The sequence below is a fragment of the Arachis ipaensis genome, chromosome B8 (assembly GCF_059453495.1).
Source record: "Arachis ipaensis isolate K30076 ecotype BB chromosome B8, ASM5945349v1, whole genome shotgun sequence".
Taxonomy (NCBI): domain Eukaryota; kingdom Viridiplantae; phylum Streptophyta; class Magnoliopsida; order Fabales; family Fabaceae; genus Arachis; species Arachis ipaensis.
This window is the reverse complement of record NC_142443.1, coordinates 136,745,758-136,769,225: the sequence shown is the minus strand read 5'-3', so window position 1 is coordinate 136,769,225 and position 23,468 is coordinate 136,745,758. Positions and strand designations below refer to the sequence as shown.

The window sequence follows — 23,468 nt, the reverse complement described above, 5'->3', positions numbered from 1 at the left end:
CCCATATAAACAATTTCGATCATCACTTTGCATTGCATTTAATTCCCCCTCTCTCTTCAATCCCTTCCTTCCCTCCCTCCCTTCATCTCCCACTCTTTTCAATTCGTACTTACTTTCTTTCTTTATAGTTTTAGCTACCACCACTACCTTCTGCAACCACCATTCCTCTCTTCTTTCTTCCTTTCTTTCTTTCTTTTTAATACTCAATAAATTTATTTCGATCTTTCTAGCTCACTCTCATTTATTTTTCCACCAAAATCAAGGGAATTGAAACATGGTACAGGCAAAGAAGTTCAGAGGTGTGAGGCAGCGCCAGTGGGGCTCCTGGGTGTCAGAGATTCGCCACCCTCTCCTGTAATTCTTTTATTATATATATATATATATATATATATATATATATATATATATATATATATATATATATATATATCTCTACAAAACATTTCATTCATTCTCACTCACTCTCTCTTCCTTCTCTAAACAAAATATTATCGTACTGAACACCCCTTTTGTCTTGTCTCGACAATGAAAAATTATTTAAAATGATGATATAATTGTGTGAGTTTTATTTTGTTTAGGAAGAGAAGGGTGTGGCTGGGAACATTTGAGACAGCAGAAGCAGCAGCAAGGGCTTATGATCAAGCTGCGATTTTGATGAATGGCCAAAATGCCAAGACCAATTTCCCTTCAACAAAGAACAACCAACAATCTCATCATCATAATAACAATGCAACAACAACAACTTCTTCTTCTTCTTGCAATGATGATTCTTCTTTCTTGTCTCCCAAGGCACTCTCAGAGCTTCTCAGTGCAAAGCTCAAGAAGTGCTGTGGCAAGGATCCTTCTTCTCCTTCCCTCACTTGTCTCCGCCTCGACGCCGACAACTCCCACATCGGCGTCTGGCAAAAGGGCCCCGGAAGACACTCCGATTCCAGTTGGGTCATGAGGGTTGAGCTTGGCAGCAAGAACCAACAAAAACAACACGAGGGTAATAAGGTCATTTTCCCATCTTCACCAAGTAATAACAACATCAATAGCAGCAGCAACAACAACAACAATAATAATAATGTTGTTGTTATTGGAGAGAATGATGATGAAAATAGAATTGAAGAAGAGAACAGGGTTGCCATGCAGATGATTGAAGAGCTTCTGAATTGGAACAACTATCCATTTGGTAGTTCTTCAAGTAACAATAATAATAATTCTCAGCAGCAACAACAAGAAGATCAGAAAAGGAACCTTCCATGTCACAGTTCTTGAAATTAATTAATTAATTAAATATATATATATATTTATACCATCATATATTATTATATTAATTATATATATAAATGTCCATTTTCTCAAATCTTTGTCGTTTGATTTTGTATGTTTTCTGTATGTTTGTAAAAAAATAATATATATGCTGTATTATTAGTGTCTATTTTTAAATGATTAATATGATGGATGATAATGGCATATCGGATAACTATATATTGTGTCCTTTATTTGATAGTTACTTAATAATAATAATAATAATAATAATAATAATAATAATAATATAATGATATTTAATTAACACACTATGCAATATTTGTGTTGGAAACCATGATGATAACATTTGGATCAAATTCGTAGAACTATTTATTTAGTAACCTGTCAATTTTAATTTATTGTTTTGATGAAATCTTGGGAAACGGTGAGACCTGCTTCACCAGGTACCATGTTATATATATATATGGTTCAATAATATTGTTAATGAAACATTAATTAGGGGTTAAATTTTTTTCAATTGGTGGTCCTCTATCAAATCCATGTAATTGACTCAAATAATAATTCGCAAAGTAAGCTTCCAACTTTACATCGCTTAACTTTTTCTTGTACCTTCATGCTTCTAAATTCTAATTTCTTTAATTTGTTGGACGAAACATTATTACCGAACTAGAGAATAATTCAAAATTACTTTATTTAACTTAATATTTATAATTAGTCTCTAAAAAAAATATTAATTTGATTTTTTATGATAATAAATGATAAATATGTGATTTTTTTTATTAATTTATCAAGATAAAATTTAATAGTAATACTTATATGTACGTACTATTATCTACTGTGACGTATTTATTTATAAAAAATTATCATACAAATAATAATTTTTGAAGTGAAACTTTACCTGATTTGATAGAATTTGTAATAAATAGAGAGCAATTAATAAATATTATATGGAAACTCAAAAAATAATAAATATTTCGTTATTCAAAACTATATCGTTTTTATGCTCATGTGGCAACAACGGAACATGTATTACTGTAGATAACGAAATATATTGACAACTCTGTTTCGTTTCGCATTATTCATTGATGGAAGAACATATATGTCCACCATTTATAATGGAGAATCTAATTTATACTTTTTTTTAGGTCTAATTAGTCCAAAATCAAAATTTTTGAAAATCTACTATTATTTTACTCTTTTATATATGTAATATTTATAATTATACATTTATTATCTTAAATGTTACTCAATAAATAAATGAATAAAAAATAAGATAAGTGTAGTAATTAAAAAATAAAAAGTAATAAGTTTGGATTGTTTAATTTTAAACTGATGATTTTCTATTGTTTTCAAACATCATTGCTAAAAGTTATAGCAATAATTAATAAGGATGTAACTTTTCCTTTTTTAGTTTGCTTTTATTAGGTTAGACTTAATAGTTCCACATATATAGATAAAAAAAAACCAAGTTGGGTTGGTCGAGTGGTCAGCTCACTCGTCCGCTTAAGTAAGTGTTGGGGTTTCGAATCTCGCCTTGTGCATGCAGCAATCCATTGGCCAGCCGGCAGACCCTTAAATGGAGCTCCAATCCACAACGGATTAATCCTTGTCCTGTCGGACTGGAGGATACCGTGGTCAACCAAAAAAAATATAGATAAAAAGACACAAAATGTATTTAAAGTAAAAAAACATACAAGAAAATATATCTTTTACGTTACAAGAAAAATAAAAATGACACATTTTTTTATTTCTATATTTATGTTCTATCCCATTTATCAAATATAGTCTTTAAATACCACAAATCGAAATATCTAGCTAGCCCCTCAAATATTAAGTGGAATTTATATACTTGTCAAATAATATCTAGCCCATCAAATTCTAAATAAAGTTTTCTGAATTTAGAGTTTTCTTCTTTGGCATTCCTAAATTTGAGATACTTTTTAAGAGACTTCCCTACCCAACTTCCAAATTCATGTATACGATACTAATTAACTCCTAGTTATAATCTTATGAGTACATAGTTGTTAATATGTGGGGCTAAAAAATTTGCCTCTTTGGTAAGGGCATTTATAACACTTTACCAAAATATTAAGTAGAAGTGGACCATATCCGCTTTAATAATCTGCTATGGGAATGGGAATAACATTCAAGATTCATTTCCTATAGTATTATTTTGCAATAAACTTTTCTTCATCAATATATGTATAATATGGAAGTGATGGTGTGACACATAACTTGTCGTATATATATAAGCTAATGAACACTTTCTGACAAGTAGAATTCAATACTACTCTTCATTGAGTGATAACACACATATTTCATATACACACCCTTTCCATAAAACAAACAATTGAAAGGGAAATTTAATTTTGGGTTTCTTTTTTTTTTTTTTCTCTTATCCTTATTCATTTATATCTTCTTGTACGTTTAACTAGTATTGGATAATAATAACCTTAAGGAGCATGATGAGTAATAAATTTTAAGAAAAGTCATTGTGGATAAGAGGCTTGTTTCGAATATATATGAAACTCATTATTTGTAGGAACGTTATAAAAAAAGTCACCTAATATCGTCGAATTTATTGACAAATTTATTAAAAAAATTTATTAGTAATTTTTTATTGTTAAATTTAACAGCAGAATAAATTTGACGATATAAATTTTATCGATAATTTTTTATCGGCAGATTTTTTTGTTTGGTGTTAATTATCGACAGATTTAGTAGCGGATATAAATTTTTAGTTAGTAAATTTTAGAGCTTGTTGCCATCGAATTTTTTTTCGATAAATCTGACAGTAATATATTATTTATTATTAATATTAAATTAATAGTTACTAACAGATTTAACCGACGGTAAATTTGACGGTAAACTTAAATTTTAATTTTTTTAAAAAGTTGTTTGAAAATTTAATATATAATATTAAATATTTAAATTTAATAGTTTTTAAATTAACAAAATTCAATTAAGTAGGAAAATTAAATTTAAAATATACCAAACTCTTAATTATAAAAATTGAACCAAAATTAAACTAAAAATTGAAAGAGCAATACTGATAAACATTAGAAATTAGGCTATACTAATATTACTACATTACATAAAGAATCAATCATACCAAACTATTTATGATACTAAGGCTATTATTGATTTTAAAATTACAAAAAACAGTTAAACAACTCCCAAAACTAATCCAACACACAGTTCATTACTACTATATTTGTAAATTGTATACACTTTATAGGCTCGAAACAAAAGCATAAAATCCATATGATATTGAAACTACAACACAATGTCTCCCAATCTTGAGTCCATTGTACATAGATTTTATGGAATGGATCACAAATTTAAAACATTTTTTGGAGACAAAATCGGAACTAGAATGATAAAATTATGAGCAACACTCTTAGACATGTTATCATATTGCTTCTCTTTAATATTAAGGTGCCCAAAATTCAAATGAGTAATGCTAAGTAGACAAAAAAACAGCCAGAACTTGCTTTATTTATGATTATCGTAACAATTAATGAATGTTAAATAAGACAAGTTATGGCTGTTTTTGGCTGATTTTCTTTGGTTACCAAACATTTTCGAATTCAAATAATATTTTTCCTAATTTGATGAGAACTCGATCAACTAAATTCAATTTTAAAAAAAAATCATTCTTTATTCCTTGTGTGGTAATCAATTTTATGAATATAATGACATAGGATGAAAACTGAAATTAAAATTTTTAAATTTATAATTAGACATAAAATTACAATTGATTAGCTAGGAATTTGAAGAAATAATAAAAGGAATACTTATATAACATACATGCTTGTTACATAGACCTAGAGAAGCTTATGGTATATGCTTAATAGAACTAAACAGACCTAATGGAATATATAATAAAGAAGGAGCTTTAACAAGAGTAATTGCAATAAGAACATGTATGTATGGAAATCTAAATAGTGTTAAACATCAAGAAGAGATTCGCACTCAGACCAATCCTGCTGAAAAAAATAAGGAAAGATCTAAAGCACTAAAAAGCCCCAATTACCCACCAAACAATAACAAATGTATCATTATTCTATTAAATACTTCAAGAACATTTAAACAAGTAGAGGTTTAAATACGACATAAAATAGATCAATCAAAACAAAAATAATAATAAATGTATCTTCATCCTATTCGATTCATTAAGCAAAGGAGGCAAGTAGCATATATATACATATATATTTGACAATTAAACAAATTCTAAACCTCCAAACAAAAAATTTAGCAATAATTACACAAATAATTAAACAAATAGACATACAAACTCAGAAGATTAACAATTTAAAAAAATTTCAAACAACTGAACAAATCCTAAACTCTTAAATATTGAAAAAAATTCAAAAAAAAAAAACTAAACAGAGAAAGAAATTTAGTACAGAAAGTGGCGACAAACGAGAGGTGACAACGACGGAAGGAAGAAATGGCAACATGGCAATGTCGAAGCTGTGGGAGGCAGCAATGATGACCGACGAAGATGCTGCTGGAGGCAGCCATGACGCTACTAATGATCTTGACGATTTTGATAGACGTGGTGACAATGAGGGAAGACCAATTGGAGGAGGCCGCGACGATGATGAACAAACGTGGAGCAGGAGGTGCTGACACTGTTGAACGAGCGTGGTATAGGATGCGGCAACGTTGAGGCGACAACAGTGAATGAGTGATAGTGACCAACGATGAGAGTGAGTGAGGGTGGCAGTGATCGGCGAATGGTGGCGATGGGGCTGACGGCGAGAGAGAAAGAGAAAAGGGAGAGAAGTGAGGTTGATGATGTTGCAGAAATGGAAAGAAATAGTTCGCAAATTTGAATTTATGGTCAATTTTACCGCCGGATTTACCGTGGAAAATATGCTAGTAATGCACAGCTTGCGACTAAAACAGTGCGTTTCATTTAATTATGTTATCATCGGTAATGATCGTGCCAATTTTTCTTTTTTTTCCTCCAATTATTACTGACAAATTTACCATCGAAAAATTAAATCCGACGGTAACCTGTATACCCAGTGAATTTATTACCAAATCTACCGATAAACTTGCTGCTAACCTTTGACGCTAAATCCGATGATATTCAACATTTTTCTTGTAGTGGAAGCTCACTCTGAAATGGGATTACCCTAAGAACAAGACTCATCAATGGAAAGAGAAAGTCATCCTAATAGGTAAGGATGGAAATAGGCCAGGTGGCCTGTCAGGAGTCTGCAATCTGGCCTGTATTTGGTCTGGCCTGGCTTGACCTGTTGTAAAATAGGAACATGTTCAGGCTTTTATAAAAGTCTTAATATGTTAATAGGCCAAATCCAAGCTCACTAATTAGTCTTATTGGCTTGTCAGGCCTGCTTAGACCTGTTAAAACATAATTAAATATATAAATTATTTTTTATTATTAACACAATTATTAGATATTTTAAATTTATTATATTTTATTATAAATACTTTTGTATATTTTAAATATTTTAAAAGTTTAAAATTTTTTATAAATATTAAATATGACATATTGCATATAAATATTTTTATTAAAAAATAAATTTTTGAAAGAATATTTTTATTTTTGTAAAAAAAAAAATTTATCAAGCCTTTTAACAGACTAGAAGTCAGGCCAGATTGAATAACAGGTCAGGTATAGTACTTTGAAAAATGCCTATAGTAGGCTGCAAGCCAGACCTATTAAAAGCAAAGACTAGCCTGGCCTGGCCTGTTTTCACCCCTACTAATAGGTGAGGGGCTTCAGTTTAGAAACACATTTTAGAATGTTAAACTCATGATTAATTTCATCTATTCTCCTAATTAAAATAAGGAAAAGTATAAGTAAACAACTCTTAACCAGCCAATTTTAAACAACTGTAATTAATAATTATTGATTCGTATTTTAAAAAAATAAAATTTGAATAATCACTAATTAATGAAAATTTAAAAAATCAGGATTACCAATTGACCGCGTTTCCCCCCTTCCTCTTCACGCGAATGTGTTTTCCATCATCACTCCCCGAGCACGACCCACCCCATCTTCAGATCACCAGATCGTTGCGCAAAAATAAAAAACATCCATATAACTCGAAGAAACATCCACCTAAAATAAATATTCATATAACTCGAAAGAAACATCCACCCAAAATAAATAAACATCTATTGAACTAAAAGAAACATCCCTTTAATCATTATTAAACACCATTAAAAGAAAATCCCCAATTTCTTCTCCTTCCAATGTATGGTTTAAAAAAAGAAACAGATATAAACGTGATAAAAACAGGGCACAGGAGACTCACGGTGGAGAGGGTGGCGGCGCATTGACGGATTGGATCGGGCTTGGCCGTTGAAGACGCGTAGCAGGAAGGACGATCGACGTTGAGGTCGCAGCAGCGACCACGCTGGGCAAGGACGTCACTCTGAACTCGCATCGAGGCGCTGGCAGTGACGACGCGTGGAACTGAGTCGAGGCGGTGGCGGGTTGGTCGGCGCGGCGTTGGCGAGTACGCGTGCAGCTGGGTTGATGCAGCATTGGGGAGGACGCGTGGACCAGAGCACGCGAGGGGCAAAGATGGCGCAGTGGCGATGGATGTTGGTGGTAGCTTGACGGCGAGTGGTAGAGGAAGGTGAATGGGCGTAGGGGTGTTCAAAACCGATCCAATCCGAATAAAATTGATCAACCAAACAAAAAAAAATCAATAACCGAATAAACCGAGAATTGAAAAAATAAAATTTTGCCATTTTTTGTTCGGTTTTCGGTTTTAACACCAAAAGCTTGAACCAAACTAAACCGAATGATAAATTTAACTACACATAAGTTAATTTACAAAAATATTCCCACTTGACCTACCTAACCCTAATCCACTCACACTCACTCTCTCACTCTGAAGAAGCGTCGCACACTCCTCTCTCAGACTCTCACTCACACACACAAACTGCTCTCTTACTCACGTAGTGTCAGTCTCCACTCTCCTCTCTCTTAGTCACAGATTCACATTCCTCCATTCTTCTCTAACGTCGCCGTCCAACAACTGTCCTTTTTGTCCCGTCATCCGTCGAAGCCTCACGGCATCCAACAACGTCGTCTATAGTAGCGCCATCATTCTTAGCATTGTCGTTCTCGGCAGATGCGTTGTGCTCCGTCGTCTTTAGTCTCTCCGCCGCCATTCATGGCACTGTGCCGGCCGTAATGCTTTGTCATTCTCGGTCTCTGCGCCTCTGTAGTTGCATCTTCTAATGGAGTCCCAGGTATGATTTGTTCAATTTTTATTATGATTCCTTGTTTATTATGATTTTTAAAATTTTCAAACCTTAGGATTTTTATTTATTTAATTCTGTTTGTAAATTGTGTTTACCTGCTAACACCATGAACTCTCTTTCCTTTTCCTACTTGTGACATAAACCTATTACCACTCTTTCTTGGACTTCCCTTACTTGTGGCATAAGTCAATACATTAACTCACTCCTTAACCATTAAGGCCTATCGACTAGATATGTCCTCACTTCCCTTCGAGAGCAATCAATAGGTCAGTTAACGCAGTAAAAAAGTACTTCTTTCGAGTTAACTTAGAAATAACTCCAAATCCAAATTTGTAAATTCTTTGTTCTAATTTCTTAGGATTTTTTTAGGTTTATTTGTAAATTTTGTTTATTTGCTGAAATTCGTTGTTATGGTTCTTATTTTAAAAATAATACAAAAATTGAGGCACGGGAACTATTCTCCTACTTTAAGGATGGAAAATTGAGAATTCTTAACATTTAGAAGCACATATTTAATTAAGCATTCATACCACTGTTTATCATTCATTTTCTTTTTAAATATGCAACCTCATATATATCATAACTAGATTGGGTCCAATCAAAATAAGTTAATTATATTTCAATCAAGTTTCTACACATGTTATAAGTTAAAAATTTTTTAGATTTCCATTCTGAAGGTTAGTTAAGCCAAGAGGATAATGATTATCCAATATAACTCAGTTTTATTGTCTGGTCATCACATATCTCTAGCATATGTTTGATTTTAACATAAATCAATATAACTCAGCTTCATTGTTTGGTATTAATTGTTTGTTATAACTCAGTTTTTTATTTTAGGTTCTTTGTTTGCTGAATAGTATTTTTCTATTTTGCTAGAGAATATCAAAATGGAGCTCAGCGACTGCTTTGCTAGAATAATTAATGGAAACAACTTTTTTTTTGGTTGCGTGGAACTTTTCATGCTTCTCAATTGTTTGTATGACTTTATTTTCTGGCTTTGTGAAATTAAATTTGTTATTGTTATATATTTTTTTATGAAAATAGCATAGGATAGGATTTTAGTACATGAAAAATAACTAGAGCATAGTACATTTTTTGAATTGAAAAATCGAACAAGTCGAACCAAATCAAATCGAATTTAATTAATTTGACTTGGTTCGGATGATCTCAGTAAAAAGATCGAACCAAACCATATCGTGAACATCCCTAAATAAGCGTACAGTTGTTTTTTGAATGTTACGGTGTGTGAAAGTGAAAGGTAAAATTAGGATTGTAATGAGATAGGGTTTTGAGATGTTTTTTGGACTTTTTTTCGAATAGCCCATTAAAGTTGGCTGTTAGTTAGCTGGTTGGGTATTGAATACTTAGTGAAATTCTTAAAATAAATATAATTATTTATGTATTTTCTCATATCAGTTTAAATTTTTAAAAAAATTTAACTAGAGTTTGATCTTTGTTAAAAATTTTAGTATAACGCAAATAAAAAAAATGAAGAATTTTTATATAAAATTCCTGCAAATCTTATCAAAAAGAAATTTTTAAGTGAGACGCGTGTTAAAAATATAATTATTTATATGTATTCTCTTTTCAGCTTAAACTTTTATGATTTATAAACAAGAGTTCAATCTTTATTAAAAATTTCAGTGAAAAACAAATAAAAGAAAATAAAGAATTCCTATGTAAAGTTTATGAAAATCCTAAAATGAGATTCTTATCGAACATACGTGTTAAAGATATAATTATTTATATGTATTTTTTTTATCTTAAATTTTTGAGACTTATAAATAATTTATAAATGTAAGATAATCTTCTCCTCTTGAGCTAATACTGTCACCAAGTATAGAATTTTTTTCTTTTGAATAAATAGTCATTTGTGATCATAAAAGATTTTGGCGCTGATAAAATTGATCATAGAAGAACTAAATAAATTTTATACCCATAAAAAATGAATTATGTTCTACAAAATATCCAATAGTTAAATTTTTGTTGATTTCATTTAAAAAATACGTTAAAATTCTGAAATTAACCCTACCACCAATTATCTTCAACTTTCTACTATGCCTTGCTCTGAGCCAACAAAAATTTTATCAACGCCATGCTGCCAAACATAAATAAACAAGCTCATCCCAACCAATGCTGGCCATTAGGCCTTTAACACTCATATCAACATCAACAGTGAATTCCGTGTGATGATAGTACCGACTCACAAGCGCATTCTCTATCATCAAATTCCGCACATGCGGCGAAAATCTCACCTTTCTCACTGCATACCTGTGCCCATTCATAACCGCAATCAGAATCCTAAAGCTTCTCACATCCCAAACCTTGATGCTCTTATCCACCAAAGCAATCACAATTATGCGGTCGTCATATTTGTTCCAATCACAAATTAGCACCTCGAATTTATGAGAAGGGAACACCATGGTGGACGAAGGTTCATAAACATCTCACACGCAAAAGGTGCCATCATTGGAGGCGGACACAAAGATGTCAGTGTGGCAGGGGTTCTATACGCCAAAGTAAACGCAATAGGAGTGTTCCTTGAAGGTGCAAAGGGAGGAGGGACGGTCAAGGATCCAAAGCTTAACAATGTCGTGATTGTCCTCCCAAAAGGAGGTGAGAAAGGAGACATAACAGGAGGTTAAAAGTTGAAGATGATTGATAGTAAGGTTAATTTTGGAATTTAAAGTGTTTTTTAAACAATATCAATAAAAATTTAATTATTGAATATTTTTGTCGAGCATAATTCATCTTTTATGGATATAAAATTTATTTAATTCTTCCGTAATCAATTTATTAACACTCGAATCTTTTATAATCAAAAATAATTTTTCCCCTCAGGTGAAATCTAAGTCTATTTTCTAAGTTTCATAAGGACTTGGTTAGGGAAGAAGTGAAATTCACTTAGCAAGGCTTTCACCCAATAACATAAACTCAATTTCTTTATGTAGATTCCACCTTTCAATTTGGTGTATATTTCAAAATCCCTATTCAAAAAATGACATCAAACTGCTTTAGGGCTTGTTTGGGTGAGCTTCTAAGAAAAGATCTTTTTTCGAGTTATCTTTTTTTAAAAGATCTTATAGAAAAGTAAAAGTAATTTTATGTTTGGATATCTCATGTAAAAAGGTCTTTTTATCAATCAATATGTTTGGATATAACAATATAAAAGTACTTTTTTGTTTATTTATTACATGAAAAATATCTTTTTTTTAAGGAAAAAAGATCTTTTAAAAAAAGATGTAAATTACAGCTTCTCAAAAAAGATCTTTTTTTATTTTACTAGTGCTTTTACTTTTACTACTAGAAATTTGCCAAACACGTTAAAAAATAAAAAAAGATCTTTTTTCATTGAAAAAAGATCTTTTTTTTAACAAAATAATAGCGCCCAAACATGCACTTAGGAGTCTTCTTAAAATAGATCTAAAAACACTAATACGACTCTTATTCTTTATAAACAAGATATTGATTTCATTATTTTATATTATATTTTATTGGGTAGATAAAAGGCATTATGATTCGAACTAAAAAATTGATAACAGTCATCATAAGGAATATACATAACACTTGTTTACTTTACATTTTAGTTTGCTCATTTCATAATTTTCTCGAGACCGTTGAAGACGATGTCGACGGAACCTTAGGAAATAGCGGCAAGATGCAGAAGACGGCAGCGAAGAAAATGACAATGGCGATTGGAGAAGACGAGAATGGTGTGAGTGAGTTAGGGTTAGTGGGGATAATTCAGATAATATCTTTTTTTTTTTTTAAATTAGCAACAAATTTTGCGACTGATTAGTTTATAAAATTGGCCGTTAACTTAAAAATTAGCAACTAATTTAATGACCACAATTTTACCAATTGAATTAGCAACCAACCAAGTTTCATTCTATTTACCGATCGATTGGTTACAAAATGGGTCGCTAAATTAAAAAATAGTGACCGATTTTGTGATCAAGAGTTCCAAGAACATTCATTCCTTTGTTTTAGTTGCTAAATTAAAAAATAGCGACTGATTTAGCGACCATTTTATTCGTTGTATAAAACTAATCGGTCGTTAATTCGGTGGCTATTAGTGACTGATTCTGTTAGTCACTAAAATTAGTCGCTAACTTAACAATTAGCAACCAATTTAGTGACAAATATTTTAGCGACTGAATTAGCGACCAAATAGTTGTTCACCCTATTTCACTATCAGTTACAAAATCGGTCGCTAAAATAAAAAATAACGACCGATTTTGTGACCAACAGTCCCAAAGACATTACTTTCTGTTTTGGTTGCTAATTCGGTCGTTAAATGAAAAATAGCGACCGATTTTAGTAACTATCTTTATTCTAGTTGTATTAAAACTTTATCGGTCGCTAATTTTGTTATTATTAGTTACCAATTTTGTTGGTCGCTAAAATCTGTCGTTGAATGTAATTTAGCAACCGATTTAGCGACTAATATTTTTTTGGTTCTAAAAATTCTATATCGATCGCTATTAGTAACCAATTTTTTCAATCGCTATTCTAATACTTTTTTTATAGTGCTTAGTGTCCTGAAAATATTTTTATAAATATAGCACAAATATTTTTAAAGTTGTACTCCTCCATTCGATCAATATATATATTCCCACACATATTTATATAAGATTAACCTAAAATATTTTTTAAAAGAAGTATTTTTATAATTGATCAGTTTGTTACACGTTTTCACAAATTTTTCAAACTTACTCATTTTCATACATACATGATGAGAAATCACAATTCACATGCACGATTGAAGGAGTCTATGTACCACTGAAATGTACAACTAACGAAATTCAACAAAGACCATAAAATAACTGACTCTTATAGCGTTGACTAAAAAAAGAAAAAAAAAAGTCTTGGCATAAGAGAAGTTCCTTTCAGCTGTAAGATCACATGGCACACTCTTCTATTCTTTCCTAAAGTCTCTTTCTCTGACAACCAACACCGAGTTGGATAAATAATAGGTGTTATATGCATGCTATACTATATAGCATGGTTAATTTATACAATTTGTCATTCATATACAACAGGGAATTGAAAAAGATTTGGGAAATATGTTTTTTAAAATCTCTATTATTATTATTATATAAGGATAAACCATCAAAAAGCACCCGAATAATTTTGTCATTGTCAAAAATAATCAACAAAAATATTTTCAAATAATTTAAAAACATGATAAAAATAATACTCTTTTTAAATATTTTTGTCACATTTTAAAATTATTTGAGGATATTTTTGTTGATAACAAAATTTAAGTGTATTTTTGTCGGTGAAAAAATTATTTGAGTGTATTTTTGGTAATTTACCCTATATATAAAAAATACTTTTTACGGCAAGTTTTTTTAATATGAAACCAAAGTGTAATATTTTTAAATATATTATCTTTTTTTTTTTCTAAAATATGGGACCTTTTGGCAAAATTTTAAATTGAAAAGTTTGATTTTAATTTTAAATTTTTTACTTTTTGAAAACAAAAATTAAAAGTCTGATTTTAAATTTTAATTTTTAAAATTTTTAAAAACAGAAATAAGAGAATCTGATTTCAATATTTGAACTTTTTAATTTTTTTAAAAGTAATAAAATAAGAGAGTTCGATTTCAACTTAAAAAATATTTAATTTGAAAAAATAAAAATCAAAAGGTCCGATTTAATGTTGTAAAAAACAAAATCGGATCTATCAATTTGTGAAATGAGCCATACAATTATGATACACTTTTTTATATTTTATGTGTGCATTATTATACGTCTTTTTTGGCCAATAAAAAAATTACTTTGCGACATTTTAATTAGTTGTTATTAGAAATGTCTTAATTAAAGTATGAAATATTTATTAATTACCTCGATTAATTTTACATTTATAATTAAACTAGATTAACTTTTATAGTAAATATATGAATAAAAATATGAGAGTATAGCAGTAACTGAGATATTGTATTAAAAATTTGATTATTTGATTATAAAAAAATTTGATTATATTATTATAAAGTTTTTTTTATAATTAACTATTTTGATTATGTGTGAAGACTGACTTTTTATTTTATAGAATATTTTTTATAATAGGAATAAAAGAAATCGTACTAAAATGGACAATAATAATAATATATAATTTACTGATCTAAGCAAATCAAATTCCTTATATAATAGGTTCTAAATACCAAATAGTATAGTAAATTATTATTTTTTACCATAAAAGATACTAGCAATAATAAAACTAAAAATAATATATTAAAATTAATTTTTTACCTACAAAAGATAAACCTATCTATCTGACAAAACTAATAAAATGTTGACTATATGTTAAGTTTGTTAAAAGTATTGTTAATTCCCTTCATCCTTTTCCATTTTTTTTTCATAGCTCCTTTTCTTCTAAAATTTTCTAGCAAATACCACCATTTTCATCACCAATAAATCCACCATCATCCAACTTACACCAATCCTAAAATTTTCATATCTAAAATTGCATTGAATTAAAACTCGGATTGTATTAGAAATTAACAAAATTGAATTTAATATTAAAAAGACTAACAAATTCTAAGTATTAAAATTCAACTATATTATCTGTACAATAATATTTTGCTATTAAATCAGTTATTTGTATAAAATATATAATAAAAAAAATTAAAATATATATTTATACATAAGTATATGGTGATTGATTTTTTTGTATACATATAATATTTTTTTTTACTAAAATAGCCTTTTAAGATTAATCTTAAAAACAATAAAATGCCTCTTTAGTATTTTCAATTTGTGCAAAATTATTCCTAAATAATTTTTATTTTGTCTCTATTATTTTGATATACAAAATAAAAAATATTAAAGATAAAATTAAATAAAAATAAATGTTAGAGATATTTAAAAAATATATAAACATTAAAAATAAAAGATATATTTTTTTCTTATTGACTACACTTCAATCCAAAAAATAGAAAATAAAAAATGGAAAAAAGAGAAAATAAAAAGTCTTGGTGTGACCGTGTGTGACTGTAAAAGAGAATAGATGTGAGCCAAAAATGAATGGAAGAAACCAGTTCATATATATATATATATTGAGTTCTATGGTATTTTTTATTATGCTGCCTAAATTGTCTAACTTGATTTTAAAAGTAAAAAATAAAATATTTAAAATTTATTAAATATTATTTATTTATCTTTTTAGTAAATTAGACATTTGAGACCGTAACATTCACCGTGTGTATATATATATATATATATATGGCCCACATTCATTGGAAGCATGTAATTTGATATGCCACGAAGTCTACATTACCATAAAGAAGAAATTGACATAAAGAAAGAGATAACACTAAGTAGCTGAATTCTCATTAATTAGGTACTCCATGCATCAAGGAGCAAAATAGTGACTACTGACTAGTGTTGTCATCACTAATCAAGTGACAATTTTTCTCAATTTATTTAGGGTATGATAGGACAGAGTTTCTTAAAATTATGAAAAAATTAAAGGAAAATGTTGAATAATTAAGTGGTTAATAAAATTTAAATACATGAAATAAGAGAAGATGAGAAGAGGTTGATTTCAAATTAGGTAAATGCTCAATTTAGTCTATATGAATGAGTGATTTTATTTGGTATTTATACTTTTAATTGAATCAGATTAGTCTTTCATAGGTTACTAATTAATGCAACTCAGTCTCTCCAACTGAATTTGTGATCATGTTGTTACAGCATGTTAACATGACACATGACACATTTAGTAATATGTAGGAGTCACTGTTAAACAAAAAATGCTCAATTTAATTTGTATGTAATAAGATTGAGTGCTTATTTGGGCGTCATTATTTTGATAAAAAAAATTTTTTAAAAAAAGATATTTTTTTTAATTTTTTAACGTGGTTGGCAAATTTTGAGTAGTAAAAATAAAAATACTAGAAAATTAAAAAAAAACATCTTTTTTTAGAAGCTGTAATCTACATCTTTTTTTAAAAGATCTTTTTTTCTTAAAAAAAAGATGTTTTTCATGTAATAAATAAACAAAAAAGTATTTTTATATTGTTATATCCAAACATAATTGATAGATAAAAAGATCTTTTTGCATGAAATACCCAAACATAAAATTACTTTTACTTTTCCATAAGATCTTTTAAAAAAAGATAACTCGAAAAAAGATATTTTCTTAAAAGTTCACTCAAACAAGCCCCGAATCATTTTGATTCATGTACTTTTAATTAAAACCAAATTAATCCCTGTTGGAATCAAATTTGTCATCTATTCTTCCTAAAAGCTAGCAATTGTTGCGTTGATGGAGGGTTTTGGGTTATTTTATGCTTGTAAATGGTAATATCGGTAGTATAAAAATAAGTCCGGTCAAGTTGAATTTTAATTTAGATGAACATAATTTATGTTATAAATATATGATTTAAGTTTCGGATTATTTTTTATGAATTTTTTTCAGACTCAAGTTAAACCGATCCTAAAATAAACTAAATCACAAGTCCTGTCAAATAAACTAAATCTCAGATCCCCCGAATAAAGTGTCATTACTTAATTTGGAATGAAGATATTTTTTCATAAAAACCTACTTGACATCACCATTTGTGTGTACATAAAATAACCTAAAATTTATTATCAACATAATAATTGCTAGCTTTCAAGAGAGAAGGAATCAATTTGGGTTAGTCGAGTGACTAGCTCACTCATTTGTTTAAATAAGTATCGAGAATTTAAACTCCATTTTGTGCTGCACACAACAACTTAATGACTAACGACAAATCCTTAAATAGAATAACAATAATTTACACAGACTAATTTAGTTCAATTCAGGTATAGAAATCAAAATGACTTAAACATATTACATATATAGGTTAATTTAAACATTTTCTTATAGCACAAATTCTTACGTGTCACTGAATATTCTAGATCAGCTCATGTGTAACGATGTTATAACGAACTCCATTAAAGAAAAAACTAATTTGGTTCAAGTTAATAATGTATAAAAACTAATTAATTTGATTCAATTAAAAGTTTATGGACTAAAAAAACTCAATAATTTGAGGATTTTTTTTAAGAGAGTATTTTGAATTTTTTTATTGTATTATTATTGAACCAACTATATATATTATAGAAAAAATTTTAAGTGTATTGAGAACACCGGTGTTTCAGTTGTTTTAACAATTGATTTTAATTAATATATATTATATATATTTTTTATAATTCAGATCAACGGTTAAAATAACTGAAACACCAGTGTTATCGGTACACTTGAAACTCTTCCTATATTATATAGAAAAAGGATACTAGATGACAAGAGGTGAGCATGGGACAGTGCAGTTGCGGAACTTGAAATAAAATTGGGGCCAGATAAAAGATAATTGTTAAGATGTTTTTGATATGGACCCCATTTAAGATAAGTTCGCCTAACCTCATCTCTCTAATTTGGGTGATATTGCCAAATTTAAAGCCGTTTTTCATTGTCTCGTTCTAAAGAATTAAGGTCAAACTCATCAGATCTTTGAACTTTTGAAGGTTGTATCTCACTTTCTTCGTGATTCATTAAAGTAGAAAAACTATCCACATGTGTTGATATTGTAAAGGGTAATGCTAGGTAACCAATAATTTTTTTAAACAATATGAACAACCACCAATCAAATTAAAACACACTACACCTCCAAATTAACCACCTAAATCTTAATATTAGAATAATCATCCGCACACCTAGTGAAATGAACATCCGATCTATCCATTGTTCACATTGTTTAGTATTTTCATTGTCTACCTATACTTTTCCTATTGTAAAAATTATATGTTCTCCTTCTTGAATATTAGCCTTCCTCTTAAAAATGCATCAATTCTTTGATTTTTCATGATTATTTTATATAAAAATTTGAATATATATCCTGTAAAATATGTAAAAAAAAATTAGAATGATAAATATTAAAATTTATAATATTTATTGAATTTTGTATCAATTTATACAAATATAATAATATCAATACTTATTGAATATTCTAATATTTTTTATCATATAAAAAATTAAATTAAATAAACAGTAAAATATAAAAGAATATTAAATTACATAAATAAAAAATGCTTAATTTTTTATATTTGAATTCAAAGATAGAGGGAGTGTTGCTTATTGAATAAAGAGCTGTGAAATATAAATACACTCAATTCAGTCCAAATCCAACAAGGTTTAAATATTTAAAACTAAAAAATTATTGTGCAATAAAAATAAGAGATAAAAATTAAACTTTAATATTTATATCATAATAAATTAAAATATTTTAGCTAACTAAATTATTTTTTATTTTTTAAAAAAATACTACTATTTTTTTTAACAAAAATTGCAGCCATAGCCCTTGTTTTAACTAAGCTCTGCCCTGGGACAGTGGCAAGAGGACCTCGATGTGGATATACCATTGCCACAGTGCGCAATTTTAATGTTATTTGGTAGTTATGTTTTATAATTGATTAAAATAAAGAGTGGAACATGTCAATTCAATAAGTCTTCCTCTATGTACTTTTGTGGGGAACTCCAAAATTAATTAATTAATCAATTAATTAATAACTTCTCATAATGCTTAGTTGGTGACCGTACAAAGTAGATGTTTGTTGAATCTGCTGAGTGGTATTTTTAGTAATATATAAATTTAGGTTATTTTTAAAGAACAAGAGCTAACAAACCAATAATGTAGGTTATTTTTAGTAACCATTTTTTTTTCCCAGAAATATCCAAAAAACTTAAAAACTAAGCAACGACCATGATCTGGTGATAATTCTGTTTTTTTTTTATATATAAATAATTGTGGTTTATTTGAGAATATTTTTTTTTATCAGTTTGATTATATATTTAGATATTTTTGTCCATCAAATCTGATTAAATTGGTCCAAACTAAATAAAAATTACTCATACACATACACATGAATCACACTTTTTCTTCTTCAAATAAAAATAACATTGAAATTTTTTAACTGTGATATATAAATTTCTTAACTTTTGGCTCGAAAATTTTCAAGATTTTGGATTTGATGTTGTTTTTTATTTTTATTTATAAAATTAATTATCTTTCTTTCAAAAGTTTGTGTGTTTATTGTTAAAAAAATAAAAAGTTGCATAATTTTTTTATTTTTCTATTTTTTGATTTTTTTTTTAATTTTTAGAGTAAAATATTGTTTTTGTTCTTAATATTTGGGGTAAGTCCCAAAATTATCCATAACGTTTAAATCGTTCTATTTAGGTCCCTACCATTTCAAAATTGGCTTAATGTTGTCCTGCCGTTAAGGATCTGTTAACTGAATTGACAGCGGGATAAAATTGAGACGATTTTGAAACATTAGAGACTTAAATAAGACAAAAACGTTGGAGACAAAAATGATACATAAAAATGAATTTTAATTTTATCTTTTAATAATATCAATTTTTTACGATACATAGTTATTCAATTATTTTTTAATGATATCTCAGTAAATTAAACCTAATTACATTACTTTTATTCTAGATAAAATTATTTTTTATGATTTTACTCTTAAAAATTTTAGAATGAAAGTAAAATTATAAAAATAAATTTATTTAGAATGAAAGTAATGTGATTAAGTGTAATTTATTTAGATGTGATTGAAAAATAATTGAATAACTATATACAGTAAAAAATTAAAATTTATTTTTATGTATCATTTTTGTCCCCAACGTTTTCGTCCTATTTATGTCCCTAATGTTTCAAAATCGTCTCAATTTTGTTTCGCCGTCAATTCTGTTATCAAATCCCTAATGGCAAGACAACATTGAGCCAATTTTAAAATGTTAGGGACTTAAATATGACGATTTAAATGTTTGAGACAACTTTGGAACTTACCCTAAATGTTGGAGACAAAAACGATACTTTACTCTTGCTTTTATTCTTCTTAAAAGGTAAAACAAAAAGAATTAAAAGTGTGAAACGGAAAGAACTATAAAAATAAGAAAAAGGAGGAGGACGAAGAGAAGGAAGAATTCGAAAAAAATATAAAACAGAAAAATAACACAAAAAATTTGTAAACTGCGACACAAAAGTTTTTTAAAGAGTAAAGTGACAAATAAACTCATGAGAATTTATACTTTTAACATTTTAGTTCCTAAAAAAATACTAATAAAGTTCTCTATGATAACAGATGTGGACACATTACTTTTAAATTAGTTCCTATAATTTAGATAAAAAAATCTTAATTTGAACTAATTTTCCACATCTGAAGGATATTATTAGTATTTTACTTAAGGACTAATCTGTCCAAAATATAAATTCTTAAAAATTTATTCTTTTTTAAATTTGATACCAAAATTTTTTAACTATAACATAAAAATTTTGTAATTAAAAGTTTTTAAGGTTCTGGATTTAATGCGGTAGTTTTTTGAGAATTTATTTTGTTTTTTCTTTTTTTTTGGTTGTCGCTTTTTTTTATTTTAATTATGTATTTTTTTTATTCTTGTTTCTTTTTTGAAAAAGAAAAATAAAAAAAAAAGATGATAATAATAATGTGAAAAAAAAAAAGAAAAAAGTTAAAAAAAAAGGGCAAAAAAAAGAAAAATGCAGAATATGTTTTATATTTTTGTTTCAAATAACATATAAAATTAAAATATATTATTTTAATTCAGTTAGAGACTTGTTAAATAAAAGTTTAGATGCATAATTTTTCTGATTTTCTTATTGGCTTTAGCTTATTTTGCGTTATGGAATTGATTTTCAGTGATTAGAAAGCCCTACAACCTCCCACCAATATTCAATTGTCAGATTCACAAAGTAATATTCTTTTATTGAAGTTAAAAGAAGACTATACACATGATAACTTGTGAATTATTTAAATAGCACACGTAAATAAGCAAAAATGTACTTTAAATAACTAGTGCTATTTTACATATGCTTTACGTCAATAAACAAAAATATATAGTGAGTAATTGTTTGTGTATATATAATATTTTTTAACTTTGAAATATTTAAGAATTTGAAATAACTGATTATGAACCAAAAATATGTTATTTTAAACGAGTATACTACTACTACTACTAATAATAATAATAATAATTTATTATTATTATTATTATTATTATTATTATTATTATTATTATTATTATTATTATTTGTACACTCAATTTAGTATATCACTTTTATTCATCTAATCCACAACTATTAAATAAATTGCAGTTTTTATCCATTTTTATTTATCTAATATATTTTATCTTTAGATATAAGTTGAAGCCTGAAATAAATATCGCATGAAGTGTAGAAATAACATTACTTTTTGATGAAACAAGAAGGGTTTCTCAACTGATGCATAAGGATATATATTGATTAGGATTTACAATGAACATCATAATCTTATTATTGGTCACTTCAATGAGGAAAAACTGCTGGGTCAATATCTTAAAGGCATTAACTAACACATTGTCTGTATAAAGATTTATAGACTGTCAACCAAAACTATAACTTTTACATACAATTGTTTTTTAGTTATGCAAAGAGTTAAATTATTTTAGTGACATGGCCAAAATAATAATAATAATAATAATAATAATAATAATAATAATAATGATGATGATGATGATGATGATGATGATGATGATGTGAAAGTGAAGTTGAAGTGGGAAAGAAGAAAAAGAAAATAAAGATCAGAATTTGAGTGTGTGTTTGGATTATGGTTTGCAAACTGAGGTTTGTATAAAATTGATTTTGTAGAATTGATTTTGATCAAAAGTGAGTTAGTATTAACGTGGTTTATGTTTGGTAATTTTTATTCAAAATGGATTATAGTAAACTAAATATTGTTTGGATTACATTATTCAAAATCACTTTTAGATAAAAAATTACAAAAAAGGACATGAATTTAAATAATTATTTTATGTTATCTTATAATTTTATTTTAAATATTTAAATAAATTTTAATATTTTTTTAGTACTCTCAATATTTTTTAGTACTCTAATAGGATTAATAGAATTATAATACAAAGTAAAAAAAATATTCCATACAAAAAAAAATAACAATAACAATAAAAGAACTCATAAAAAAACAGAAGTTTTATAAAAAATAATAATATTACATAAGAGAGTATTAGAAAAAAGTACTATAAAAAAAATAAACATATGAATAATGAAGGACATAATTGGTACATAAAACCTAAAGTTCAATCCAACGTGAAAAGGTGAACGGAAAAGCTAGAATTTTTAGCTTTTGGTAAACCTGGGTTGAAGGCAAAAATCACTTCTGCGTTTACAGCATAAAAATATTGCCAAACATAAAGATGAAGCTTTCAAGAAACTCAAACGAGCTTCTCTCTTCTCCAACGTAAATCCAAACACACCCTACTATTTAGACCATTGAAAGTTGTTATGAATAGCATTAGTTACCACACACTCAACTTTTCATTTTCTTCACTTTCTACATGTTCCAAATCTTTTCAGCAGTTGGATGAGTTACCACTTAACAATGGAACTACATTTAGTGGTTCTACAAATATCATTGTACAAGGATAGACCTCTTTGATTGTGCTTCATTCTTTTGCAAAAATATCATAACATAATATTATCCGTAAGCATCTGAGCTTTAATTTGAAGTGGATGCTTTTATAAAATGAATAGCATTAGCAATTTATGGCAACTCCATGAATTGTATATGCTGCTTATGCAAATCTTATCAAGTGCAATTTGGGATAGGAATTTTCAACCCCAAGAGGGAACACAATGCCAAACACACCCTTAGGAACAAGCAGTGAGCACAAAATTTCACATCCATATCATGGTACTCAATTAATGAATTTCCACAATTACCAGGTTCACCAATACCATGTTCAAAGCAGTAGTCCTTATAGAAACATACTACTTATGCAATTCACATATGCACACAGCACACGTTCAAGAAAAAGGCTGCTCAAAGCATGAGTCATGTAACTCAATGAGGATTGAACTTGGTGTAATATAAAGGATTCCCCAATACAAGTTGCAATTTCACATATTGAAATC

The 23,468-nt window shown here is 28.1% G+C and overlaps 1 protein-coding gene and 1 pseudogene across 1 annotated transcript; one reads left to right on the top strand and one right to left on the bottom strand.

Annotated features, from left to right (window-relative positions):
- LOC107612031 (ethylene-responsive transcription factor WIN1-like) lies at nucleotides 1-1,348 on the top strand. Its single transcript, XM_016313872.3, has 2 exons — nucleotides 1-354; nucleotides 579-1,348. The coding sequence occupies exons 1-2, from the start codon at nucleotides 275-277 to the stop codon at nucleotides 1,258-1,260; spliced, it is 762 nt and encodes a 253-aa protein (XP_016169358.1). The 5' UTR covers nucleotides 1-274; the 3' UTR covers nucleotides 1,261-1,348.
- Nucleotides 1,349-10,555: 9,207 nt separating this feature from the next.
- Nucleotides 10,556-11,132, bottom strand: LOC107611690 (uncharacterized; annotated as a pseudogene).
- Between the last annotated feature and the right edge of the window lie 12,336 nt (nucleotides 11,133-23,468).